The sequence below is a fragment of the Vicugna pacos genome, chromosome 3 (genome assembly GCF_048564905.1).
Source record: "Vicugna pacos chromosome 3, VicPac4, whole genome shotgun sequence".
Taxonomy (NCBI): domain Eukaryota; kingdom Metazoa; phylum Chordata; class Mammalia; order Artiodactyla; family Camelidae; genus Vicugna; species Vicugna pacos.
The window spans coordinates 98,909,723-98,934,108 of record NC_132989.1 but is presented as its reverse complement, the minus strand read 5'-3'; the positions used below and the strand labels follow the sequence as shown (position 1 = coordinate 98,934,108).

At 38.7% G+C, this 24,386-nt stretch overlaps 1 protein-coding gene across 4 annotated transcripts in view; it reads left to right on the top strand.

The window, feature by feature from the left end:
- CDH6 (cadherin 6) overlaps positions 1-20,282 on the top strand; it is a 116,073-nt gene extending 95,791 nt beyond the window's left edge. For all 4 annotated transcript variants that reach the window (XM_006199636.4, XM_072958823.1, XM_072958824.1 and 1 more), the window contains 8 exons: positions 90-257; positions 2,431-2,618; positions 4,464-4,717; positions 9,782-9,918; positions 12,320-12,441; positions 13,489-13,606; positions 13,739-13,990; positions 18,801-20,282. In XM_006199636.4, coding sequence (XP_006199698.1) covers positions 90-257; positions 2,431-2,618; positions 4,464-4,717; positions 9,782-9,918; positions 12,320-12,441; positions 13,489-13,606; positions 13,739-13,990; positions 18,801-19,291 — 1,730 coding nt within the window. In that variant the 3' untranslated portion in view covers positions 19,292-20,282. The remainder of the gene's footprint in view (positions 1-89; positions 258-2,430; positions 2,619-4,463; positions 4,718-9,781; positions 9,919-12,319; positions 12,442-13,488; positions 13,607-13,738; positions 13,991-18,800) is intronic.
- The last annotated feature ends 4,104 nt before the right edge of the window (positions 20,283-24,386 follow it).

The following is a 24,386-nucleotide window of genomic DNA, read 5'->3' as shown; positions in this document are numbered from 1 at the left end:
GTGACAATCTATGTTTGCGTAAATAAATGATTCTCTAACGTACTTTCAATACCTCCCTTTCCACTTCTGAATTTCTCATCCGTCCATAGGTATCATCAAGACGGCTTTGCTCAACATGGATCGAGAAAACAGGGAGCAGTACCAAGTGGTGATTCAAGCCAAGGACATGGGCGGCCAGATGGGGGGACTGTCTGGGACCACCACGGTGAACATCACGCTGACGGACGTCAACGACAACCCTCCTCGGTTTCCCCAGAGTAGGAGCATTTGATTGAATGAGTTTCTTCAGTGCACTTTTATAAAACTGTGACTTTAAGAATATTTATTTTCCATTATTATTATTAATTGTCAAAGTTAGTGACCTTAGCAAGAACTGGCACTTCTATGAAAAATGAGTTGACAATGCTTGTTTATGCTCAGAAGATGTGAACATTTATTGGTAATTAGCTGAGCGATTGTCCGATATGGCTTTTACTGTAAAAGCAACATCGTTGTTTTATTTTTCCTTATTGAAAAGACCACCTCAGACATAAATGTGCTTCTTCAGAGCATATGTAGTCAAGCATGCTGCCGTTTGTTAGGAAAAATTTGACTTGATATTTTGTGAATTTAATCAGGCGTGCAATCTCTTTTAAATCCTCACAAGGCTTTGTAAGGGGAGGATTTATCATTTTACTGTTTCTAAAAATACAGCTGTGGAAGGAACGACATACTTAATCCATTTGTAATCAGAAATAGTTTTCCACATTATGGTTAGTTGAGATACCGAAAGTCATCTCTGAATCTTCAACGCTCATGGTTAGGTAGGAAGGAAAGAAACAACATTTGTAAATGCCCACTCTGTCTCAAGCAGTATCTTTGAGACCATTTCTCTTTAAAGACCTCAAGTGGGTACTAGATTTAATGCAAGAACAAAATTTCTTTCTGGTCATGATCTCCTGAGAAAACTACCTGAATCTTGTCTTCCAAGAGAGAATAATTGTCCAGCATGAACTAGAAAACCCACGTACTCCATCATGGCCTTTTTTAAAGCTGATCAGCTAATAAGAGCTTATTTTATAACGGAGACGCACATGGAGCAACAGGAAATAGTCTTATTTTCTTTGTTTTTTTCAAATATTTAACCACAGTCAGCTCAATGCAGAAACAGAATAGTCAGCTAAACTATACCCGATTTAACCGGTAAAAGAAAGGTTTTATGAACCCTAAAACACCCCCTCCAGAAGGCCTGAAATGAAAATATCAGGGTCACCAACACTTTCCCCAAAAACCTCCTTTTCCATGTGGGGATTCCCTGGGGAAGGATAACAAAAGAATTTAACTGGACCTTGATACCAGGGGACCTTTCCCCATTCTGCTGTCTCCTTGAATAGACTGTGATCATTACTGAATAAAGTACCGAGGCAAGGGAGGGGAAGGGAGAAAAAAGGGTTGGAGGCACCCAAAATGGAACTGCAATACATTAGAGAAAAACTTGTCCTGTTTTATCATTTTACCAAGGATGAGCTCAATACTTAGTGGATTAATATTACTGAAGGGCTATACTTCACTAGTGTTGTAGTCTACAATTTTTCCAAAACAATTTGTGTGAATGGTTCACAAAATGTGATGGATGAGAGCAGAATAAGCTTTGTCTTTATTGTTTTATTTTTTTGATGCTGGCCTGGAAGATCTAAATTGAAACTCAACACGTAGGCTCCTGAAAACTAATTTTCCAACATGAAGACATAAAAAAAGTATATGTCTATGAAATCTAGTTTTTTAAATTAGGGATATAAACACAAGAATGGGAGACATCTATGCACAGAAAAAAATGCTGTAATAAAATTTTAAGGAAAAAATTAGTCAAAATTAGAAAAAGTTATTAGAAAAAGTTATTAGAAAAAGTTATTTCTCAATTTACTTACCTATACCCCTAACTACAACTAGACAAGCTTCATGTATGAGTGAAGAATCTCTGCTTGGATACGTTCTCCTAATTGCTGTAATTTGTTTTCACCTTCAGTTATTATTAGCAATGACAGGAAGAACTCTTTTAAAGAATATCTAGTAATTAGCTTAAAATCACAGTTTAGGTTAAATACTTTTCTATTCTTTCTGTTAGATTACATTAACATTGAAACCTGCACCCTGGTCTAACAGTTCAGACTTTCTCATAATCACACCATAAACTTGGAAGCCTATTTACAGGACAAGAAAAGTGACCTCCCTTTGCCAAGAGACAGGTCATGCAATAGAAGAAGCATTCTTAACAATCATGAAAGTAAACACGTAAGGAGAACAGGACACCATTAATTACTTTAAGGAATGCACAAATCTGCCTGCATCTGTGGTAATGTCTGAAAGAACTGCTAGAAAATGGGTTTTGTTTTTATTACGATGGTGTGTAATTAGTCTCTGTTTGACTTGTATCTGTCCGGTGATTGATAGGTACGTACCAGTTTAAAACCCCTGAATCTTCTCTACCGGGTACACCAATTGGCAGAATCAAAGCCAGTGATGCTGACGTAGGAGAAAATGCTGAAATTGAGTACAGCATTACAGAGGGAGAGGGGCTGGACATGTTTGATGTCATCACCGATCAGGAGACCCAGGAAGGGATTATAACTGTCAAAAAGGTAATGCATTTTTAAAAAATACCATCCAAATGAAGGCATTTACTTTTCTCTGGTCCCCAAGTAACCGGGGGCAATTACATCTCACATGAACATGCCTCTTAAGTCTCATTTTATTCATTGTTTTCTTAAATACCTAGTCTAATTACATTGAGAGCTCTTTGGTTGGCTTTCAGGGGCCCTTCATAATCTTCTGCATTCATTAATCTCATACTTCCAATAAATTTTTAAGAACTTCCTAACTAAATAAATAATATAAACAAATGATATACATAAAAATGCATGAAATAAATCATGTAAATGAACAATAAATTTAAAAACAGTACCAGACACTGTTCTAGATGCTGGAGGTGCAATAGTACCTTCCACAGGATTGTCTCTGCTCTTGTGGAACTGTTCTCCTGGACAAGAAAGCAAAGAAGGAGACGTGTAACTACAAATGCGGTTACATGCTTTGAAGGAAAGGGCAATGCAAGCAGTGATAAAGATGGCTTGAGTTAGAGGGGATATATAAAGACCACAAAAATAAAGTAACATAACTTCCTGCAAGCTCTTTAGCTATTTTTTGGAGCACAATAATAAAGTCTTTATATTCTGAATTCCATTTTTCCCCTATGTACTTATTTACTACTTACCCCCCAAAATTGTCTGGCACCATGGAGCAGTATACTAAAGTATGGCAAAAATTAAAACCCAATAAACTATGTGCTTCAAAGCTATAAATAATATTAATTTGGCTTATTTTTTAATGATTTCACTTTTATCATGTATGGTGTAATATTTTCTCCCTCCTTTAGCACACTGTTACATTTGCTGGTAAATGTAAGCATAGGTGGATGTAAATAAGATGCATTTTCCTCTTAAGCTTTGGATTACATGTCTTAATATCTGGAAACACAATAAAACATGTTTAAGTGACATTCAGATCAATGTTTTATACTATAATATAATTAGGAAGCTCATTAGTGTGCATTAACCTTTTTAATTTTCTTGGTGCCTTTTCAGATTCAAACTGAAATTTTGCCTAGCCAACTAAATCACATTCACTAACGTCTTGATTAATTGTGTTTCTAGCGAGCCTTGTCATATTATGATCTAAAACTAAAAGTCAGCAATAAGCACTTGGGTTCACTATGTCTCCAGAAGCAGAGATACTTCTCCTAAAGACCTCTGACAACAATGATCATTACTTTCTTTGGCAAGCAATTAGCCAGATGCCTTTATCAGGATATCACTTGGAATATTTTATCACCTCATGCCACGACAAAAAGATTAATCTATTTTACCTGAATGAGGAAGAGGGAATCATTCTGCAAACCTGTGGTTCTCCATCCCGTCTGCACAGTTGAATTACTGGGGGAGGGGGCATGTTTAAAAGGGATTGTCATCCCCACCCCAGATATTTTGGCTTAATGGTCCAGGGTGGGACCCAGATACGGACAAACTTTAAATACTCATTAGCTATTCAATTAAAGTGAAATATGACAACATCTGACACAGAATGATCTACTACGTATTTGTCAACCTGCCTCTAGTGTGGCTCCCTCTAGTCAAATATAAGGATTTTTTCTTTAAAAAGGGGTCTATAACAGACTCTTGTTTCTAGGTTCCCCCTCCTGCCCATCGTAACTTGTGCCCCTGGTACATGGTTTCAGTTCGCACTTCCATCAGGGTTGTGTGGCATCTGAACTCCCATGTCTTTGCCCAGTACCACACTGTGTAGTGATGTCTCTAAGCCATGTGATCACATTCATTTCCCAGTGGTTTGCACTAAAAATGGTTGATGTCTTAGCTTTCTGTGTCTTGGCTGATTTATATATGTCACTTCTTCCCTCCTGCCTCAACAAGCTATTGGACTTTGAAAAGAAGAAAGTGTACACCCTCAAAGTGGAAGCCTCCAATCCTCATGTTGAACCCCGCTTTCTCTACTTGGGTCCATTCAAAGATTCGGCCACAGTTAGAATTGTGGTGGAAGATGTAGATGAGCCCCCCGTCTTCAGCAAACCAGCCTACATCCTGCAGATAAGAGAAGATGCTCAGATAAACACGACAATAGGCTCAGTCACAGCCCAAGATCCAGATGCTCCCAGGAATCCTGTCAAGTAAGCACACTTGTGTGACATGCCTCTTCCATAAGTTTGTTGATTTACATTCAGATATCCACTTGTAAATTGGAAAAGATGAATCCTTTTTTCCAATTAGCTGTGTCTTCCTGAAAAACTACTTTAAAGAGCACCTTTATTCTCTTTGCTCGATATTATTTAGCAACCACAGAAACATAGAAAACACAAAATTGGGGAGAGGGGAGCATAAAATGAGTTATAAGGAGTTTACTGCTTACAGGGAAGTGGTACAAGGTAGTGCGGCTGAATGGCCTGGGATTTTTTTTTTTTTTTTTAAGGTCTTAGATTTGTCAAAGATTGGCATGGAGAAAGCATTGTGATTTTTAACAAACAAGGCACTGAGCTTAACAGTCCATTTTTCAAGTGCGGAAGGACCTACCATGTGACGCTTAAAGGCAGAATTATACTCTATTTGGATGTGTAACTGTTTTCTTTTCAAGACACGGATAAAAATAAGAACCATTTCATGATATATGTCTGTGAAATCCTGGGGAAATTAATAGAGCTGTGCCCAAATATATACTACGGAAGCAAGTTCCATTTTCCCTGTACTTTGCTTACACCCTAGCTGTAAGGCCTGTTGGAAGAAAGCCTCATTGCTCTTTGAGACCACTGATGCTCAAGTATTCTAGAGTCTTATGAAAGCACTGGCGTCAACGTTGTCCAGCCTTTAGCCAGTAGCTTGGTGGACTAGATGAGTAAACTTGTAAATCAGAATCCTGTTGTGTAAATTATTCCCCATGAGGAAGTGAGCAGACTGAGAAGCTGTGCCAGTGAGCCCACAAATCTATTGTGACCAGGGTGTGTGCCTTGTGCCAGGCGTGTTCTAGGCACCGGGGGCACAACAGAGGACGGTACCAACCCCTGGCCTCATGGAGCCTGTGTTCTAATGGGGACGGACAGAAGTAAGCAAAGATACGTGCTATGTCAGGTGAAAAGAAAGTGTGAGCAGTCAAATAAGAGCGTGCGGAAACAAAGGGTGTCTGTCTGGGTACTATTTTAGATGATGCAGTCAGGCTTGTACCTGTTGTAGGAAATCATCTGAGTAAAGATTTGAATGAAATGAAGGGATGGACTGTACTGATATCTGGGGGAAGAACACACAAGGAAAAGGGAAAGCAAGGGTGAGGTGCGACGCCAGAGCTTGCTGGGCACACAGGAGCAGCAAAGGGGCCTCTGAAGCAGAGAGAGTGAGGTAGGCGGGAGCCCAAGGTGTGCGGAGGCAGGGAGGTTCACTAGGTGGTGAGCGAGGCAGGTCTTACTGAGGACTGTAGGCCCAGGTAACCACCACTGATTGAGGTAAGAAGCCACTGAGAGCTTTGAGTAGAGTGACATGTTCCAAAAAGGATCACCCTGGCTGCTGCGTGAAGAACATTATTAACATTATTACAGATGAAAGAGTTTGAGGCTCTAAGGCAGTGTTTCCTAACGTTCTAGCCACAGAGCCCTTTGTTCAAACGAAGCCTTGTGGCCAGTCCCACGTTTAAGATACAAAAATGCCTGGCTTACTTGCAGGGAATAATTTTAAACCATCGGGAAAACAGACTTGTTTTGTCATCCTACTGGAAGTCTAGCTATAGACTCCCTGAATCGGATGCTAAACCCAGAGCAGCCACGTGGAGACTCATGGGTCAAGTGTTCCTCCTATACATTTAATATTATTAATAAAGAAAATGAATGACGGCCTTTGCTTGCATAATACAAATAATTTTAAGTGCTTTTCACTACATTCTCGCACTTGGAGTTTGTTCTAACTGTATAAGAAAAAAAATCTTAGCAAGCCATTTTCAGGACCAACTTGAAAGTGTTAATCTTGGAAGTTTATAAATATGAGCTTGGTTACCTCTTTGATCAGTCAGCATGTTTTTAAATGAAGGAGATAATGCCTTCTGGGAATTTAGGCTGGATTTTTATGTCTATTTTAGTTTTTATACCAAATATCACTTTTACCCACTACATTTATTTTATGTTTTATTACAGGAAGTAGTTAGCTTGTCAGACTAGGTTGGCTGTCAGCTAATTTTGAAGTTTTTTTCTGCCAGCCTTCCCTTTGTACATATGGATTTCATGCATAGATAAAGATTTAAGGATAAAAATATACAAAGATATACTGGTATATAAATCCATATTCCAGTGATTTCCTTTATAGGATAAAATGGATTCTTATGTTAGAAAAGTACAACCATACATAGTTTTTGGTTGTTTGAGAAACGTATATAGTGAACAATTAGGTGCTCGACATCATATTGAGTGCACAATTAACACTAGAGAATTCTTCCTCAAACATGGTTTATCATTATGTAAGCACAAATCTTTAATTCTTTGATCACATAAAATAATTTTCTTTCTATCACTTTATACCACAAATGTCCTTTGATTTCCATGGAAGTCTTACAAAATGTCACTCTGAATACTTATTATGGAAAATTTATATGCAAACACATTTCCTTTCCTGACCCACAAATCTCCCTTCAGGATACACTAGAAAACAAATTATTCAATCACAGAATAAAACAAAGTTCTAGGGAGAAAAAAAAAACAGAGCTAGCTCGCAGAATGATCTGCCATAATCGTGATGAGATTGATTACCTTTTTCCTGATCAGTTATTTTTACAGTTAATGTGACTAGACACTACATTTTTGGACATAAATTGAAATTAGTTTGGAAAGGAAAACAACGAGCAAATAGAGATATGTGTGTCTCAGATGCAGCACCTTTTCTAATCAAGGTAGACATTTTAGGTTTTCTATTCATTTTAAAATCCCCCAATTAAGGAAAGAAAATAATACACAATTTTGGTATTTCCTAAATGGTCCTTTCTCTTTAAAATCAAAAGCCACCTTCAGCTAAGAATTCCTCACCCCTTACCCTTTATTTCAAGGCTTGATGGGAAAGTATGATTACTTGTGAAACTTCAAACTATAGCGGGAAGAAAAGGGACAAAGAAAAAGAAAAGATTACTGCTGTGTATAATTGTAACAGCTTATAAAGGCAGTAAGCAGTGTGCCTTAAGCCTGATGCATCAGGAGAGAAGCAATGCATTTGTAGAAAATTATTAAATTCCTTACAAAGTGAATGAATACTGAGATTTCCTTTTTTGGTAATCATGTCCTATAAATATTTATCATTCTCAATTTAAAAATGAGGAAAAATAAGAAAGGTCAATGCTATTGTCTAAATTCTTAATAAATGTTGATTTGTGGCATAAATAGCAAAACCAATCGCTATTTCATCTATTTCAACCCTTCTGATAATAAAACACTAGACATATAAACAAACTGAAATTCTAACCCAACTTGACACACATGTATCCATTGTGAACTTCATTAATTCTCTTTAAAATCAGGTTTAAATAGCCTGCAATAATGGCATATCTATTTTATTTAGACAACTGCTAGATGACAAAAACAGATTTTATTAACATAACATATTGTTTATTATAATTCACTAGTAGTACTTAAAACAAAATAATTAATTGAAGTAGAATCGTGGAACATGGTACACTATTGCAAGTTAGCAACCAGAGTTTATTTTTCTTAAAGCATTCACAATAATTCCATCTGTGTCTGCCTAGTTAGGACGTTTACTTAAAATGTATTTCTGACATTTTAAAATCTCCTATCATGACATAAGTATTAAGAATCCAGCTGAAATGGGCAATTTCAACTTTCTTCTTAGCATATCAATTTTATTCTAAGTTTTCTCTCTAATGCTCCTCCCATAAAACAAAGTGTATAGGTATTTTCTCCTTACATATGACTTCCAAAAACTAGTAATAAATTTATAAATAAAATTACATTTTTCAAAATCTACTAGTCTTTCATCAATTTCAATGTTGAAGACTTTGTCCTTCTTTAGTTTCTAAAACACCTCTTGGTTTTCTTTGAATTCCCCAAACTCTCCTTTTCAAATATTTATCAGATTCCTGCTCTGTTCTGGGCACTGTTCTAGTCCCTGTGGTTTTCCATTCTCCCCTTTATCCTTTAAGTGACTCTGTACTTAGCACTGTCCTCCCTCTCTTCCTAGACAGTTGAATAGGAAACCAGGCTGTCAGTCCAGAGGTTCATCTTGAGCTTCCTGGACTTTCCTCGAGCACCTCAGCCTCAACATATCAAAACTGGAACTTACGGTCTTCCCCAAATCCTGGTTTTCACTCTTTTCTATCAGTTTGTGACAGCACTATCCAAGTACTCTCTTCAATTAGTCAGTGATCTCTGTTAAACGTGAGTTAGATGGTGACATTCCTCTGTCTAAAATCCATTGGTAGATTCACACTGAATTAGAATAAATTCCAGCTCCGTATTGTGGCCAGCCCATCCGTCTACAGTCCCAGTTGTGGATTCTCTCCCCAAGCTCCTCTCTTCTCTCCCCTCCTGCCTCACTAACCTCGGCCACATTAACCATCTTTTGCTTTTTCAACATCAGAATTTTTTAAGTAAAATGAGTAATAGAGAAATAGCTAATAACCCTATTTATGCACACACATTAAAGTTCTAAAGTTCTAAAAACTTGAGTTAAAACATAACAATTACAGGGTGGGAAGGGATAAATTTGGGAGATTGAGATTTACAAATGTTAGCCAAAAATAGATTTTAAAAAAGTTTCTGCTGAGCACAGGGAACTTTGTTCAATATCTTGTAATAACCTTTAATGAAAAAGAATATAAAAATGAATATATGTGTGTATAAGCATGATGGGGACGTTGTGCTGTACACCAAAAGCTGACACATTGTAACTGGCAGTACTTCAATAAAAAAGTAGCAATTACTATATAAACTTGATCCAAATGACATGATTTTAAAAAAAAGAAACTTTAGTGGTGATACTCAAAATCATGTAACTTGTCTAGTGGGTTTACTATTAAGACCTCAGCTGGAAAGAAATAATGTCTCAGAATACTTTGCTTAATCTTAAGTTATAGACATTCCAATATGTGCTACAGGTAGAAAAAATTCATGTAGCAGATATTCTGGGCATAGTTTTAGAATGTGAGAATAGCAAATACAAAGAAAATCTTTCTAAATTCTACTCTGCATTTTCAGGTACTCTGTCGACCGACACACAGATATGGACAGAATATTCAACATTGATTCTGGAAATGGTTCAATTTTCACATCGAAACTTCTTGATCGAGAAACATTGCTGTGGCACAACATTACAGTGATAGCGACAGAGATCAGTAAGTCCGATCTGATGCCACGGTTGGCCCCAGCTGATGGAGAGAGCATCTCAGCAAGGGCTAGGGAAGCACAGCTGAGACTCATCACCATATATTGATGATTCTGCTCGATACACATTGAGGGAAAGAGCCCTGAAATGATTTGCAGTAATGTTCCTTATAGACCTCTTGGTTCGTTCACAAATGCAGAAGCAACTGTGGAAGTTCTGCAGTTTGGGAACAATAAAACAGGAAAGCGTCTCTCAATCTGGGTTGAATTGGTACATGTTGGATTTGATTCCAAAAAGCTTACAAATCAAACATTACAGAAGGAGATGAAAGAAATGGGCCCACCGTTAAACACTTACGTGTGTGTGTGGTGGTGGGGAGGGGTGAGGATCAAATGTGCTCTAAAATGTAGACATTGTTTAGAAATCTTTCAGATATTCACCCTTTAGTTTTCTATGGAATGTCTATTTCAAAATCGCAACAGAATTAAGCAATATAAATCTTAACTTCTCCATGTTACACTAAAGTGAGCAATGCTAACCGTCACGTAGTCCACACGATGTTTAGAATGAATTTTATGGCAGTCCCATGAAATTTAAGGCAAAGAAAAACAGTGCCAGAGGAATACTTCAAATAAGACGAACATACACAGTGAAAACTGTGTAATGTAAACACAATGTGTAGACCTAAGTAGATGAAAGAAAAAGGATCTTTAAAATAACATTCAAATGTTTAAAAATAGGCTTCTAAGTTATAGCTCATTTTTTTAGTTTTTGTTTTTGATTTGAAAAGTTCAAACATTTTTAGCTCAGTTGGGTATCTAGTGTGAAATATTCCATATCAAATGGTGTGTTACAGTAATATTCTTTGTCAGCATAATTCATAAGATTTGAAGTGGCTGAAAGATACTGAGTAGAATAATAAATAACCAACGTGGACAAAATGAAGCATTGCTTTGAGAAGCAGTGATAAGAACTCCTCATTGTAAATTTGTTAGGTAAGAATTTGATCTTCAGAATTTATGTGGAGGTGCTACTGTGGATACCAATGACAGAGCATCCTTAAAGCTTTAAAATTACAAAATTATTTCCCACTGAAAAGGATCATTTTTTGCAACATCATGAAATTTTATTTTTTACTGAAGTGGTCAGTTCATTTGTATTTTAAGTGTACCTAAAAATTTCTGTTTTTAAGATTTAATGTTTCTCTGATGTATTTGAAAGTACAAGTGATAAAGACCTTTTAAAACTTCAACTTCAGCAACTCTAGCTTTGGAAGGATCATGTAAGAAAAAATTTTAGATGCAAAGGAGCCTAAGAATTTTATGGTCCAAATTTCTTAACTACCTTTGATGCCGAGAGCCAAGAGCTTGTACGAAACCAGCTCTCTCCCACTCTGGGGCCGTTGCACTCGCTGTTTCCTCTGCCTAGAGAGCCAGAAATATCCACATGGGTTAATCCTTCTCTTCATTCATGTCTCTGTGCAAATGGCATCTCATCAGAGAAGCCATCCCTGGTCATCCCATCCAGAGGAGCACGTCTCTCTCTCTCCAGTCCCTTTTTCCTGTTTAATTTCTCGACAGCATTTGCCATCTGGCCATTATAATTTATGTGTTACAGTTTGTCTACCCCCATTAGAACAAAGCTCCAGGAAGCAGGATCTTTGTTATGTTCCCAGTGTGCCTCAGCGCCCCAAATTCTGGCTGGCACAAATGAGATATTAGATGCTCACTAAACATTTATGAAATGAACACACAAATAGATGCATAAGTGAAGTGAATGAAGAGACCTGAGGTGAGAGACTCCGGCTCCTGATTCTTAGGAGAGGAATCTTCCTTGCATACCACCATACTACCCAGGAGATCATCAGAGATGGCAGCCAAAATACTTCATTTATCTCAGGTCTTCAAGCATTGATTCTGCGGTCATTATCTTAGGTGAATAGCCTGCACTTTGGAGTCAGGCAGACCCAAGTTTGAATTTAGGCTCCACTCCTTACTATCTCTGTGAACATGGACAAATCACCTAATTTCTCTGTACCTCAGTTCCCTCATCTACAAAATGGGGGCAATAATTGTATTTATCTCAGAAGTTTATAAGGATTAAATAAGATAATATTAGCAAAGTGCTTAGCACAAGGCCTAGCTCTTAGCATTCCAACTAAAAACCTAAGACCAATAGCAATCTTAATTGTCCCAGACTTTTTCCTTTTGTCCACATTTTTCCCATCTGCCTGCTTTCTTGGCTTCCGTTAAAAACTGCCCATAAAATGCCTTTCCTGGATAGCTTTTCTTTATTGTGTGTTACTCTGGGGTTTATTATCCAGTTGCACTGTATCAATGGAAATAGTTTTGTCTCCTAGATATTTCCATCAATGTAAAAATGCCTATTCCTTTCTTTCTGGCATGTTGCAGATAATCCAAAGCAAAGCAGCCGAGTACCTCTATATATTAAAGTCCTGGATGTCAATGACAACCCCCCAGAATTTGCTGAATTCTATGAAACTTTTGTCTGTGAAAAAGCAAAAGCAGATCAGGTGAGTTTCATATGAAAGTAAATGAATTTCCTCAGGCTAATTTAGATCTTCTAATAATTCAGATGATGCACAGACCTGAGGGCTAGTTTTGAATTATCTGTGAAATAAATGCTCACAAAATTAACACCATAAATAAGAACCAGGATGAATGTTTAGCTTGCATACAAGAACAAACAGTCTTGAAGACCTGGAAGTTTGTCAGTCTCAAAGACTGACGCTGATCCCAGATCAGTCCTAAGTTTTCATTAAAATGGATTAGTCGCAGCTTTATTGGAAAAATCTTTATTGGTGAGCAGATACTTTAATTACCAAATGGACTGGAAAGTAATGGCTAGAACATACTTTACAACTGCCTATAATTCATAGTTTCACTTATTTACATTGCCCATCTGCACAAGCAGTACAAATTCATGAATGTTTTACTGTTTTGCACATTTGTCCCCACCTGAAATCAGTCCTTTCTGCCAATGATATAAAAATCATGTTATGGTTTGTCAAAATAGAAGCACACTGTTAAAGTACATGTTAAAATGGGAAGCTGAAGTTAAGTGTTTTATATACAAACCAGCTTTTTTTGCAAGTTGATGGCTTATGTATATGCCCAGATTGTGTTTCTAGGCAGGCTGTCCAAAGAGTGCTTCTGTTTTCTTCAGATGCAATGTCATCATCGATCATTGTAATATTTTATCGCTTGGTATCTCCCTAGGGCGGTATTTCTCAACATGGGTGATTCTGGCCCCCGAGGGGACATTTGGCAACGTCTAGGGACATTTTTGATTGTCGCAAGGAGAAGGGTGCTACTGGTTTTAGTGGGAGGAGGCCAGGCTTCCTGCTTAAAATCCTACAGTGCTCAGGACAGCCCACGACAAAGTATTATTCTTGGCTCTTTGCAGTTCTTTGCTCAAAGTGGATTCATTGTGAAATTTCTAGAGGCTATCATTTAAAAATTAAAATTGGAAATCATTTGGCCACACAATATGCTGCAAAACTGTAAGAAGCACTTTTGAGTTAGCAAAACTTATGGTAGCTTTATGGTTTTGATTTTAGTTGATTCAGACCCTACGAGCCGTGGACAAGGATGACCCTTACAGCGGACACCAGTTCTCGTTCTCTTTGGCCCCCGAAGCAGCCAGTGGCTCAAATTTTACCATTCAAGACAACAAAGGTAATTGGCTCTAGGTTGCCTTGTCTGTCTACATATTTATATCTGTGTCTAAATCTGTCTAGTCCCATCACAATTGATCCAATACAGAATACAGTTTCTACTTTCATTCACCATTTTGCTTTCTGGTTCCAGACAATACCGCGGGAATCTTAACTCGGAAAAATGGCTATAATAGACACGAGATGAGCACCTATCTCCTGCCTGTGGTCATATCAGACAACGACTACCCCGTCCAAAGCAGCACTGGGACTGTGACTGTCCGGGTCTGTGCATGTGACCACCAAGGGAACATGCAGTCCTGCCATGCGGAGGCCCTCGTCCACCCCACGGGACTGAGCACGGGGGCTCTGATTGCCATCCTCCTGTGCATCGTGACCCTACTAGGTAAACTGCTTCTCCCCGCATCCTATCTCCCCATGCTGAGGGGCACACACTGTTACTGTGACTCTCTAGATTTATCCGCCTCCCCCATTAAGGCATACAGCCCGATCTAGGTGAGTAGAGTTATGTGCTGAGAATCTTTGTTGTTCACCCATGAACTAGTTTTTGCTTGAAAGTGGCTTTGGAGAATGAACAGTTGTGAAACTTGCCCATGTCTTTACTTACCCAGGCAGTCATTCCACCGAGAGAATCTCTTTTCTATCAGACTGGGAATGAATCTTAGGGGGGATTTGAGAGCAGTATAAATATGCCCTTGTCATTTCATTTGTTGTTTAATATTTAACCTGGCAAATGTTAAATGTTCAAAGAGTGAACATCGTCGGACATGGAGTGTACGATGAAGGCCCTTTCTATGAAGGTAAAGTTTAAAGATGGATGGGAAAGTGGAAGGAGAAATGTGATGACTGTTTCTCTCTCGTACAGGGCAATAAAAAGCGGTGCAATTTTCTTTAACTCAGCAACCTCATTTGGATCTGCCCACTTAAATAACAACCTTCTTAGCATTGCTCTCTGACTGCCGAATACACAGGGTCTATTATTTCTCAGGTTCTCAATAATAACTCCTGTGACTAAGGAAATAAATCCGGGACCTAAAAGAAATGAATGTCATAAAAGTGAAAATCAAGGTCTAACAATGATTCAGATGAAGTTTTTACCCCAGCTCACTAATTAAGCACACAAGTTGAGCTCAAAATGCTCAAAAGTCCCTTGACTGTTGTGAACTCAGAAATCAAATGTTAGCTTCGAAAAATGAAAGTTAAGATTTGTAAAGCTCGCCTACGCCATTGTGGGGGGAAAGTAAGAAGTTAGAGCCAACCTGGTTTACACAGAGAGGGGGAAAAAAAACAATCTTTTTTTTTTAAAAAAATGACAATATAGTGACTTTGGGAAAAGGAAAGGAAGACCTAACATTTCTCTAAGAAGAGAACGCATAGGGGTCCCTGCTCCAGAGTTTCACATTCCAGATCCACTTTGCTAATTATAACAGAGCCTTGAAACTCAGCTACAGAACTGTGATTCTCTTTGTCAACTAAGATCTGGGGGAAGTATTTTAAGATATGAGCATAAATAAAAACTGAGAGTATGCAAATACAAATGAGTGCTCTAAGGGTGTGAGTCTGTAAAAATTGTTTTCCAAGAGAAAGATATGAATATTCTTTTGATTTAAAAAAAGAGAGAGAGATTGTTTTTAGAAGGGCTAGACTGGCAGGCTGTCCTCAGGTAGGAGTCCGTGGACTTGTGGTCTGTAGAGGAAGCACCGGCCCTCATCTCACAGAGGTGATGCTCCCTTCCCTCAAATCTCCCCACTTTCTCCTCCCCCTTATTCTCCGTCTAGCCAGCTCCCTATGTCCTCCCTTTTCATCTCCCTCCGTCCTCCCTTTTCATCTCCCTCCTCCAGTGAATTCTGTCTCCTCATTACCTCTACCCACATCTTGTCTAGTCTCTTTGGAATTCTGTACTTAATTAAAAAGGAGAAAAATGGGATCTAGCCTTTACTAGGCTCCCATCATGGGCTAGACACTGGGCAAGATGCTTTACAAATGTTTTTCTCACTTAATCCTCAGAACCATCTGGTCTGTATTTATCTGCATCTTCCATATGGAAGCTGAGGTGCCAGGATGTGAAGCCAAGTCACACAGCTAACAGGTGGTAGAAAGAAGTTCCAAGCCCAGGTCTTCTCCCTCCGACCCCTGGTGCTTCCACCCCGTACTCTACTTTCTTTGTGAGCTTCTAGAATGCAGTGCAACTTCCAACTCAAAGAGAGCTCAAACAGAAAATGAGAGGACTGAAGAAAGCGGCCGCAAACCTGAGAGTTTATCAGAGAAGGAAAGCCAGGCCGACAGAGGAGGAAATCTGCACTCAAGAAAGTGGATCATGTGGCATCTGTTGCTTTTGTAAATAAAACAGCAGTAAAAGCAACTACCGCATTTCTTGCCTCTGTGGTGCCTTCGAGTTGGCATAACTTTCACAGTGGGCACTGTGTTCTTGCTTCTCTCTTACAAAGAAGGAATCAGACTTTAAAAAGGTCAGATCGTTTAAGTGACACTACATCTGCTGATTTCAAATGCCTGGCCACCTTCTAGTTTTATGATGGGATTTGAACACAAATTGGTTCAGGTGCCCCGGCCCCAAAATCTCACTGCTGTCCTCTGGCCTCAAGAGGGTAGAAAAAAGAGAAGGGTTCAGTTACTGGGAAGAAAGAGTATTATTCTCTCTCAGAATGTTTTTGTTCCATGTGCTTAGAACTCATTTTTTTGGTTTATAAAAGTTAGCTTTGAAAAAGATCTTCCTTTTAGAGAGTTATGCTCTCAAGAAATTCTGTTCAGATGTGCGTTGGGCCAATGAGAAGAGATACAGGCAGCTGTAGGAGAATTAAGGCACAAATGCCTTTGAATCACTGAAGGTGCCCTCTGTCTTCTAGACAATCGCACTTTCAGGTGTGTGCAGGACTAAAGACAAGATACAGGCAACTTCAGCTGGGGAAGGATTAGGAGGCTGTCTTGCCTTAAATGATGGAATGAGCCCACGTACATCAGAACTTAGTTCTTTGAGAGCCAGCTTGACTCTGTTCTCTAATCTCAAAGGCCGTCCTTCCTTACAACCCTCTGTTTCGCAAATCCATGGCACACTGGAAACCAGCATAAAAGGTAGACTGTGAGCATCCCTGCGATTTTCCACCCACAGGGACCCCAGGGTAAAGTGAAGGTGCACAGAGCATCCACAGCCTTACCTGACAAGGCCCTTCCTTCTCCTCTTCTCTCCCCAGCTTCCTCTGGTCCAGCACCTTGAATGCCCCAGGCACAGCCCCACTCTACGGCCTTTCTCCTAGTTCTGTTCTCTTTGCCAGATAATCTCTTTGCTCAAATGTCACTTCCTCAGTGATGCAGTCTCCCCCCAGAAAACATATACAGCCCCTCAAACATCCACAGAAGCCACCCTCCTTACTCTGGCCTGCTCTTCCTTGTTTACATTGCACGGATCCCCTTCTATAGTTTCCGTATTCATTATACACGTTGCTTTTTTTCTGTCTCCATCCACCACCACCACCACCACCCCTGCCTACCTTATTCAGACAGGGCTGTTGATCAACTTTCTTTCCTTAATAGTAGCTGGCACAGAGTTGGCAATAAATAACCATTTATTGAATGAACAAATAAATAAATGAAAGGAAAGGGCAAATGAAGCATCTGGCAGCAGAAGAGAACCTGTACAATTACACAACCACACGCTTGAAAACGGCAGGGTTGCAGATCCTTTAGAAACAGTCTATAATCCAAACATGCTTCCAAGCATGGTAATTAATGGTGCAGGATTTTTAGTCTGACTGACCTGGATTTTGATTGTACGTGTGACATCTCTAAACCTCGATTTCCTCTTAGGTAAAATGGAGTTACCATGATGCTACCTACTTTGTAGGGCTGGGGCTACTATGATAATTAAATTAGACTTGGTCTGTAAAGCGTTTGGTGTATAGAAGCATCTCAATAGATAACCAATTATTAATATTAACATTTGAAAGGTTAATATATAGACACATGGGTTTGCATATATCCATTATTATATAGGTAGTTGTACATACCCACCAAAAGTCATAATTCTGTAATTCCCATTGTGATAATTCAGTTCTCACGGCTCATAAAAACTGGACCATGTTACAGATGACAGCGTAAAGAGATGTCCCTGGTGCTTCCCTACTACCCTCCCCTGGACAAGCCCAGGTTAACAGTGCACATTCTGCCCTGGATGGCTGTTTTCTCTCTAAGCTGTCACTATGTTGTTACTTTCCCACCCATATGTCTGTTCGTGGATGTGTCTCTTTCCAGGCAGCCAGCGTGTTCTACACAGACACCGGCAAAGAAACATCAGGAACTAATTAAACCCAGTTCTTGCTTTGCCTCTAATCTGAATTAGGTGGAAAAATAGAAAGAACAAACACTCCGTTCTGGTCAACAAACTTATAGAACATGAAACTCTGAGAGACTCTTTTTTTTTAAGTTCTCACGTAAATAAATGTGTTTATTTTATTTAGCTTAAACAGAAATAATCTGGCATGTGTACTGTTACTTGTCCCCTTCAAACTGACTGATTGTAAAGTCCAAAACGGCTTTCTGAACTGTATCTGGGTCTCTCCAGGTGTTATCTGTAACAGTGTTTCCTTATATGTAAGACAAGTACGCAAACCTCCTCATCTCTACTTTGAGTTTTAAACTGACTTTACACTTTTCTCGGGGAAGAAAAGAAGGCATTGTGCAAAAGTTATTTTAGAAGTGGAGTTATGCAAACCCTTCAACACATCCCCGAAGGTGCCAGCCTTGTGCTTATAAGCAGTTTCGGAGCAGTTCAGGTGTTGAGCATAATTTGCACTCTTATGACAGTACTCTTACTGTGGTGGAGCTGTTATTGTTATTATTATTATTATTATCATCATTATCATATTATTATTATTATTATTATTTCCTTACCTAGAAACTAGTTTGCTATTCCAAAGCAAAAAGGAACTACTGACAAAATAGGAAGGTGTTTTATCCTCTATTTAAATCATAACTTTCAAATAGTTACTCCATTTGGCGTGGGTTGGGGGTTCCTGGTTTGATTGTGCCAGGAGGCAAGTGCAACCTTAAAGAAAGAAAAGTTGAGTCTGTAGTTTCCTGGAGAACTTTGAAAACTTCACTTTGGAGCAGTATTTCTTCCTGATGTTAATTGGGCGGCAAATTAACGTTCCCTTCCCTTTCTGTTTTGTTTCTACTTCCAGTGACAGTGGTGTTGTTTGCAGCTCTGAGGCGGCAGCGGAAAAAAGAGCCTTTGATCATTTCCAAAGAGGACATCAGAGACAACATTGTCAGTTACAACGACGAAGGTGGTGGTGAGGAGGACACCCAGGCCTTTGATATTGGCACCCTGAGGAATCCCGAAGCCATAGAGGACAGCAAGTTACGCAGGGACATTGTGCCCGAAGCCCTTTTTCTACCCCGACGGACTCCAGCAGCTCGTGATAACACCGACGTCCGAGATTTCATTAACCAAAGGTTAAAGGAAAATGACATGGACCCCACGGCCCCGCCCTACGACTCCTTGGCCACCTACGCCTACGAGGGCACCGGCTCGGTGGCCGATTCCCTGAGCTCGCTGGAGTCGGTGACCACGGATGGAGACCAGGACTACGATTACCTTAGTGACTGGGGCCCTCGGTTCAAAAAGCTCGCGGATATGTACGGAGGGGTGGACAGTGACAAGGACTCCTAATATGTTGCCTTTTTCATTTTCCAGTACAACACTGAGACATGTGAAGTGGCTATTTCTTCCTATTTATCCACTGCTCCATGAAGGGTTCTCTGTTCTACCCGTTCCAAAAGTCAATGGCTGCAGTCCGTGTGGATCCAATGTTAGAGACTTTTTTCTAGTACACTTTTATGAGCTTCCCAGAGGCAAATGTTTATTTTTTAGCGCATCCAGTTCACCATGTCAGCCCAACAGGCACCGTGCTGGAGGAGAGGACGGGAGTGGTTTTCCCCCTGTTCTCTTAGGGCAAGTTTGGAACATGCTGGATTCTGCTGGCCTGGTCTCTTACTACTTTGCATTGACTCAAGGTCAGCTGACTGCTGTGTACATTTCACATGCTAATGGGATGAGGGAGTGCGCGTTAATGATAAAAATATAGTTTTGGTAAAAGAAAAGAGGGTGGAACAACCGTTCCTGGTATATCGGCTCATGAGGAGATAATGAACTCTGTATGGGTGTGTATTTCTGTTGCAAAGAATTTAAAATCATATTTGCCTGTCCTGTTTGTCCTTCATGATCTTTTTCTGGCACCAGTGACTTCAAAACATCAAATCCACCAATGTTTTGAGATTCTCCTTCCTCTTTAGGAAATGATGCCAATTAAATGGTAACATTCAAAAATAACAACCAAAAAAAACTTAGTAAGACCTCATTCCTTGCCACTGATTCATAATATGTTATATATTAGACGAGCAAAATTTGCCCTTGCACCATATAAAGGGAATGGGAAAATAGCTAACAATGTTAACAGAGGAAATATTTAGGATATTTTAAAGTTTGGGCCACCAGAAGTACCATGAATCACTTGACATTATTTCAGCCATCAGTAGGCTAATTACAAATAAGTCTAATTGTTTAAAAAGTTCTTCAAGGAACTTTTTTGAGGCAGATTTTAACTCCTTGTCTGTAGTTGTCGCCAGTATTATTCTAATATACTTGGAAGTAACTACGTGAAGTACAGTAATCCATATTCTTCAGATCCTTCTTACACAATTAAGTTGCATTAGTAAAGTTTGGCCGCTTAGATGAAACTCAGATCCCTCTCTCAGAGTTTAATGGGGAGGTAAGAGCCAGCCGCACTTGAACTCAACACCCTGTCCTTCACACCTGGAAACATGCATATATTTATATACTGTGATGGGGTGTACATTGGAATCACAGTGAAAGCCTGCATATTACATGTTCGGGAGACGCTTGCAAAGGGAAAATTTGGATTCCCTTCAACAGGGGTGTTAAAGACTGTAATTAAAATGATCGTTGACTTTCAAAAGCATTAATATTTTTTCATTGTTTTAGGCAACCTTGCCATCCTTGTCTTTGAATTAATGATAAAGTAATGGTCTTAAACTACGACAGAAAAGTAATGTACAATCCATCCAATCCATTATTCCTCTAATTATGCAATTAGCATCATAGTTATCCAGAGGACCCAGCTGAACTGAACCGATCCTTTTGGCGGGTTCTAATCATTTATTTCATATGCTGTTCTAATGATTTTTATCATTAGAATCTTACATTGTGCAGTCATCAGAAACTTCCAAAGTACTGTAATGAAAATATCCTGATTTTGAAAACTTAAAAAAAAAAACAGGCTCTGTATATATATATAATGTGTACTTAAGAATATGCTGACTTCAATTATTAGTCTTAGGGATTTATTTTCAATTAAGGTTAATTTTCTACAGATAATCTTAGTGCCAGTCCATTTGGGGATAATGTCATATCAGCACATATTTTCTATTTGGAAACACATTGTTGTTTAGTTAAGTTTTAAATAGATGTATTACCCAGGAAGTAAAGACGGCACCTTTAAGATAAGAGAGACGTAGTCTTCTGGGTTACCCAAGTAGAGTGAAAAATTTTTACAACCGTATTATTCCTTGTGTTTCCTGTTTTGTGATTAACTTCCCTGTATACTAACAAGTATTTTATGTGTGGCCTCTTCCCTGCTTACAAGGTTTTCTTTTGCTAGTTCTTTACACACACACACACACACACACACACACCGAGGAATGCAAACAAAATACTACAGGAGGGCTTCACTGTAACGAATTGATATATATCATAGTCACAGGTAAGTGTTGAAAAAAAGCTAGCTTAGTAGAGTTAATTAATAAGAACTAGTTATTTATAGCAATAGAACGGCACCTTAATCACACGACTGTAAAATTAAACAGCTCTCTATCCTTAGGTTTCATGTTATGTAATAAGCTGTATCAAGAAAGATAGTTCTGTGAAAAGAAAAGTATGATCAGAAGTCTTCCTTTTGAACTTCTGGCGTTAATTGGAATGTCTGAGGGTCGACATTAGCAACTTCAGTGTTCAAGGGTAAGGTTTACTCGCTCATAAATGAAAGTAAGAAGTTCTGCAGTGGAATGTCTGATATGTAATTGGCAAGGTATCCTATCCCACCCTGAAGATGGGACAGTTACACCGAGAACAGGTTAATAGGACTAAATACTGAAATAACTGTTTAATCTTTTACCACAAAACCTGATGATGAATCTCTAAGAAACTGGGTAATTTGAGACTGGAGCTGAGTGTTTAGCAGTAGAGCCTTATAAGTATCTAGGAGAAGTAATATTTTCCTAAAATTAAGACTGTCTAAGGTCGTGGAAACAATAAGAGCCATAGTTCCATCATTCTTTGCTGGTCTCACTTCCTTCCCACCAAGACATCAGGTCAAAGACCCGCATCGACAAGAATGATTACTGGAGAAAAAAACTGGTTTTCAGCTCAGTTTTCACATTGTCTTTGTCCTGATATTAGATATTTGCAATAAGAAGGATAGAAAGAGAGTGGGAAGAGGTGAAGTTTTCATATTTGCTCTAATCATTGAGAAACTAAAATTCAGAAAATATAGGGAGATTGCTTTTGGAGTGGGGTTGTTTCAAGGACTTTGTGACCCTTGTGACATATTTTCTGTCCTCTGTTCAAAGGGGAGAGTTTCTTCAGACCACTAAGATATTCCCTAGAATAAACTGAAAATTTTAAAACATTAAATTATTGTGCATAAATTTAAAGCCCCTTCACTTCATAGCACTTTCTGCTGAAGGGCCTGGAAAATATTTGTCCCCAAATAAACTAAATCCAATGGGGGAGAAACAAAGATGGTTCTACGGAGCCCTAAGAGAGGGAGGCTGGGCCCATAAATGTATTTTTTTTTATAAGACCTTTCTTAGCTTTACAGTTTAGGTGCATAAAAGGGAGGTTTGGATATAACCTGACTCCATTTTCGGCTGGAACAAAACCTGGTGATTCGATTCTAACCCAGCATAAAAACTTTTGGTTTAGTGTTCATTTTCAGCTCCCAAAGGGTTGTAGAAAAAGTTCTAATAAGTTGGAACTCTCTTAGAAGTATCCAAATTTCATGGACCTAAATTAACTTTACAATGTTTTCATTACTTTCATTTTTAAGTGATTTTTAATTTTAGATGTCCTGATTTCCTGAGTAATCCCTTATATCAAATGCTTTGCCTTGAAATGGGTGTTTCATTGGAGATAATAGTGTATAATCTATGAATTGGGCATTCCTCAATTCTTTCTATATACTTGAGGACCCTAAAAAGTATGCAGTTGAAAGGAAAGAACAAAGTTGATTCCTGGATGTGAATTAAATATTTAAATCAGGTACAGCTCAATTCACTTTTCCCAGGAACCAAATAAGCCGCCAAATAAATAATTTTATCCTAGTCACTAGTCTTGAAGCAGTGTAATTACTTTGGAAGAGCACTCTAAAAAGTCATGATCCCCACTATTTTGAAAGGTATCCTCTGAAAAGGATCATTTCAGTGTAAATTTGTTTGTTTGTTTGTTTTTATCTAGATGAAATCTTTCTTGAATTGTCACAGGAGATTAAAAATCCAAGCAGTCTACTGTGTTTACATGATCACTACAACCCAGCCTCCTTTATCAGATTATGAGTGGAAGGATTAAGATTTAGTGTATGGGTCTTCAGGAAGATGAACTATTTCCTAAAGTCTAACAAGCAGCTTTCTTTTTCAGAGAATACAGAACGGCAGCACGGTCTTCTGAAAAGTTCAGTGGTTCTAACGGTTGCAGCGTTTTTAATCTCCCCTTGGCATCTTTATGGAACAATTTTCTAAAGGGATAATTCTCTACTAAAAAATATCAGACCCCGACCGTATTTAATGTGCAAGAGCAATACACTGACTCACACACTTGTTAAAAGTTAATAAAGAAATAGTTCATTTTTAAAGCCAGAAGTTTATGGTCTCTGCATCGTCAATTTAATTTAAGCATTGCTGAGACAATCTTTAATCTACTCCCCATTTGGTAATACCTTATTTATGACGCATTTTCATTCTTTAATTTGGGGGGAACATTAGTCCAACAGAGCCAGCAGACGAAAGTGCCGAAAGGAGGTCAAATGGAAACAAAGCCTATTACCCACTGTATTTCAGACAGGACCAGGCACTTAGCCGAGGAGCCGCTGGGTTATTAGATTAATTTCAAAAGAGCTTTTACAAGTTGCTTAATTCCATTTTTTTTTTTTAAAAAACCCATGGACCACAAACTCAAATTTCTCCTCAAATGGGGTTAATTTGACAAATGAGGCATGGGCCCAGCATTGTGGGAAAAGCATTCCACTATAATGAGACCTGGGTCTTTCTTGTGAGACACTGCTATTTGTGTAAATATGTCTAGAGGCACCTACTATAAGCTTTTAGTTTTCTATGATCTATTAGTTTAGTGTTTATTAAGGAATCGTACGTATAGAATTACCGGGCATTCAGAGGGAGAGCTGTGTAGCAAACGTAAAACTGATCTGCTCGGGAGAAACACAGGAGCGCTTCAAAACCACTGTACTGTTTTGTTTGCGATTATTTTCATTGCTTTGAAAGGAAACTGTATAAGAACAGGACTTATAATAAATGCTACGGGTGTCTTCAGTAGTACCAGGCTGAGGCAATTTGGCAGTCTCCTACTGTGATTTGTGATTTTAGACCCAGAAAATAAAAGCTTTTTGGTATTGATTGTTTTTAATTAAAAATTCTTCCAAGTATAAACTGAAGCTGATGCCACCCTGGAAGATTTA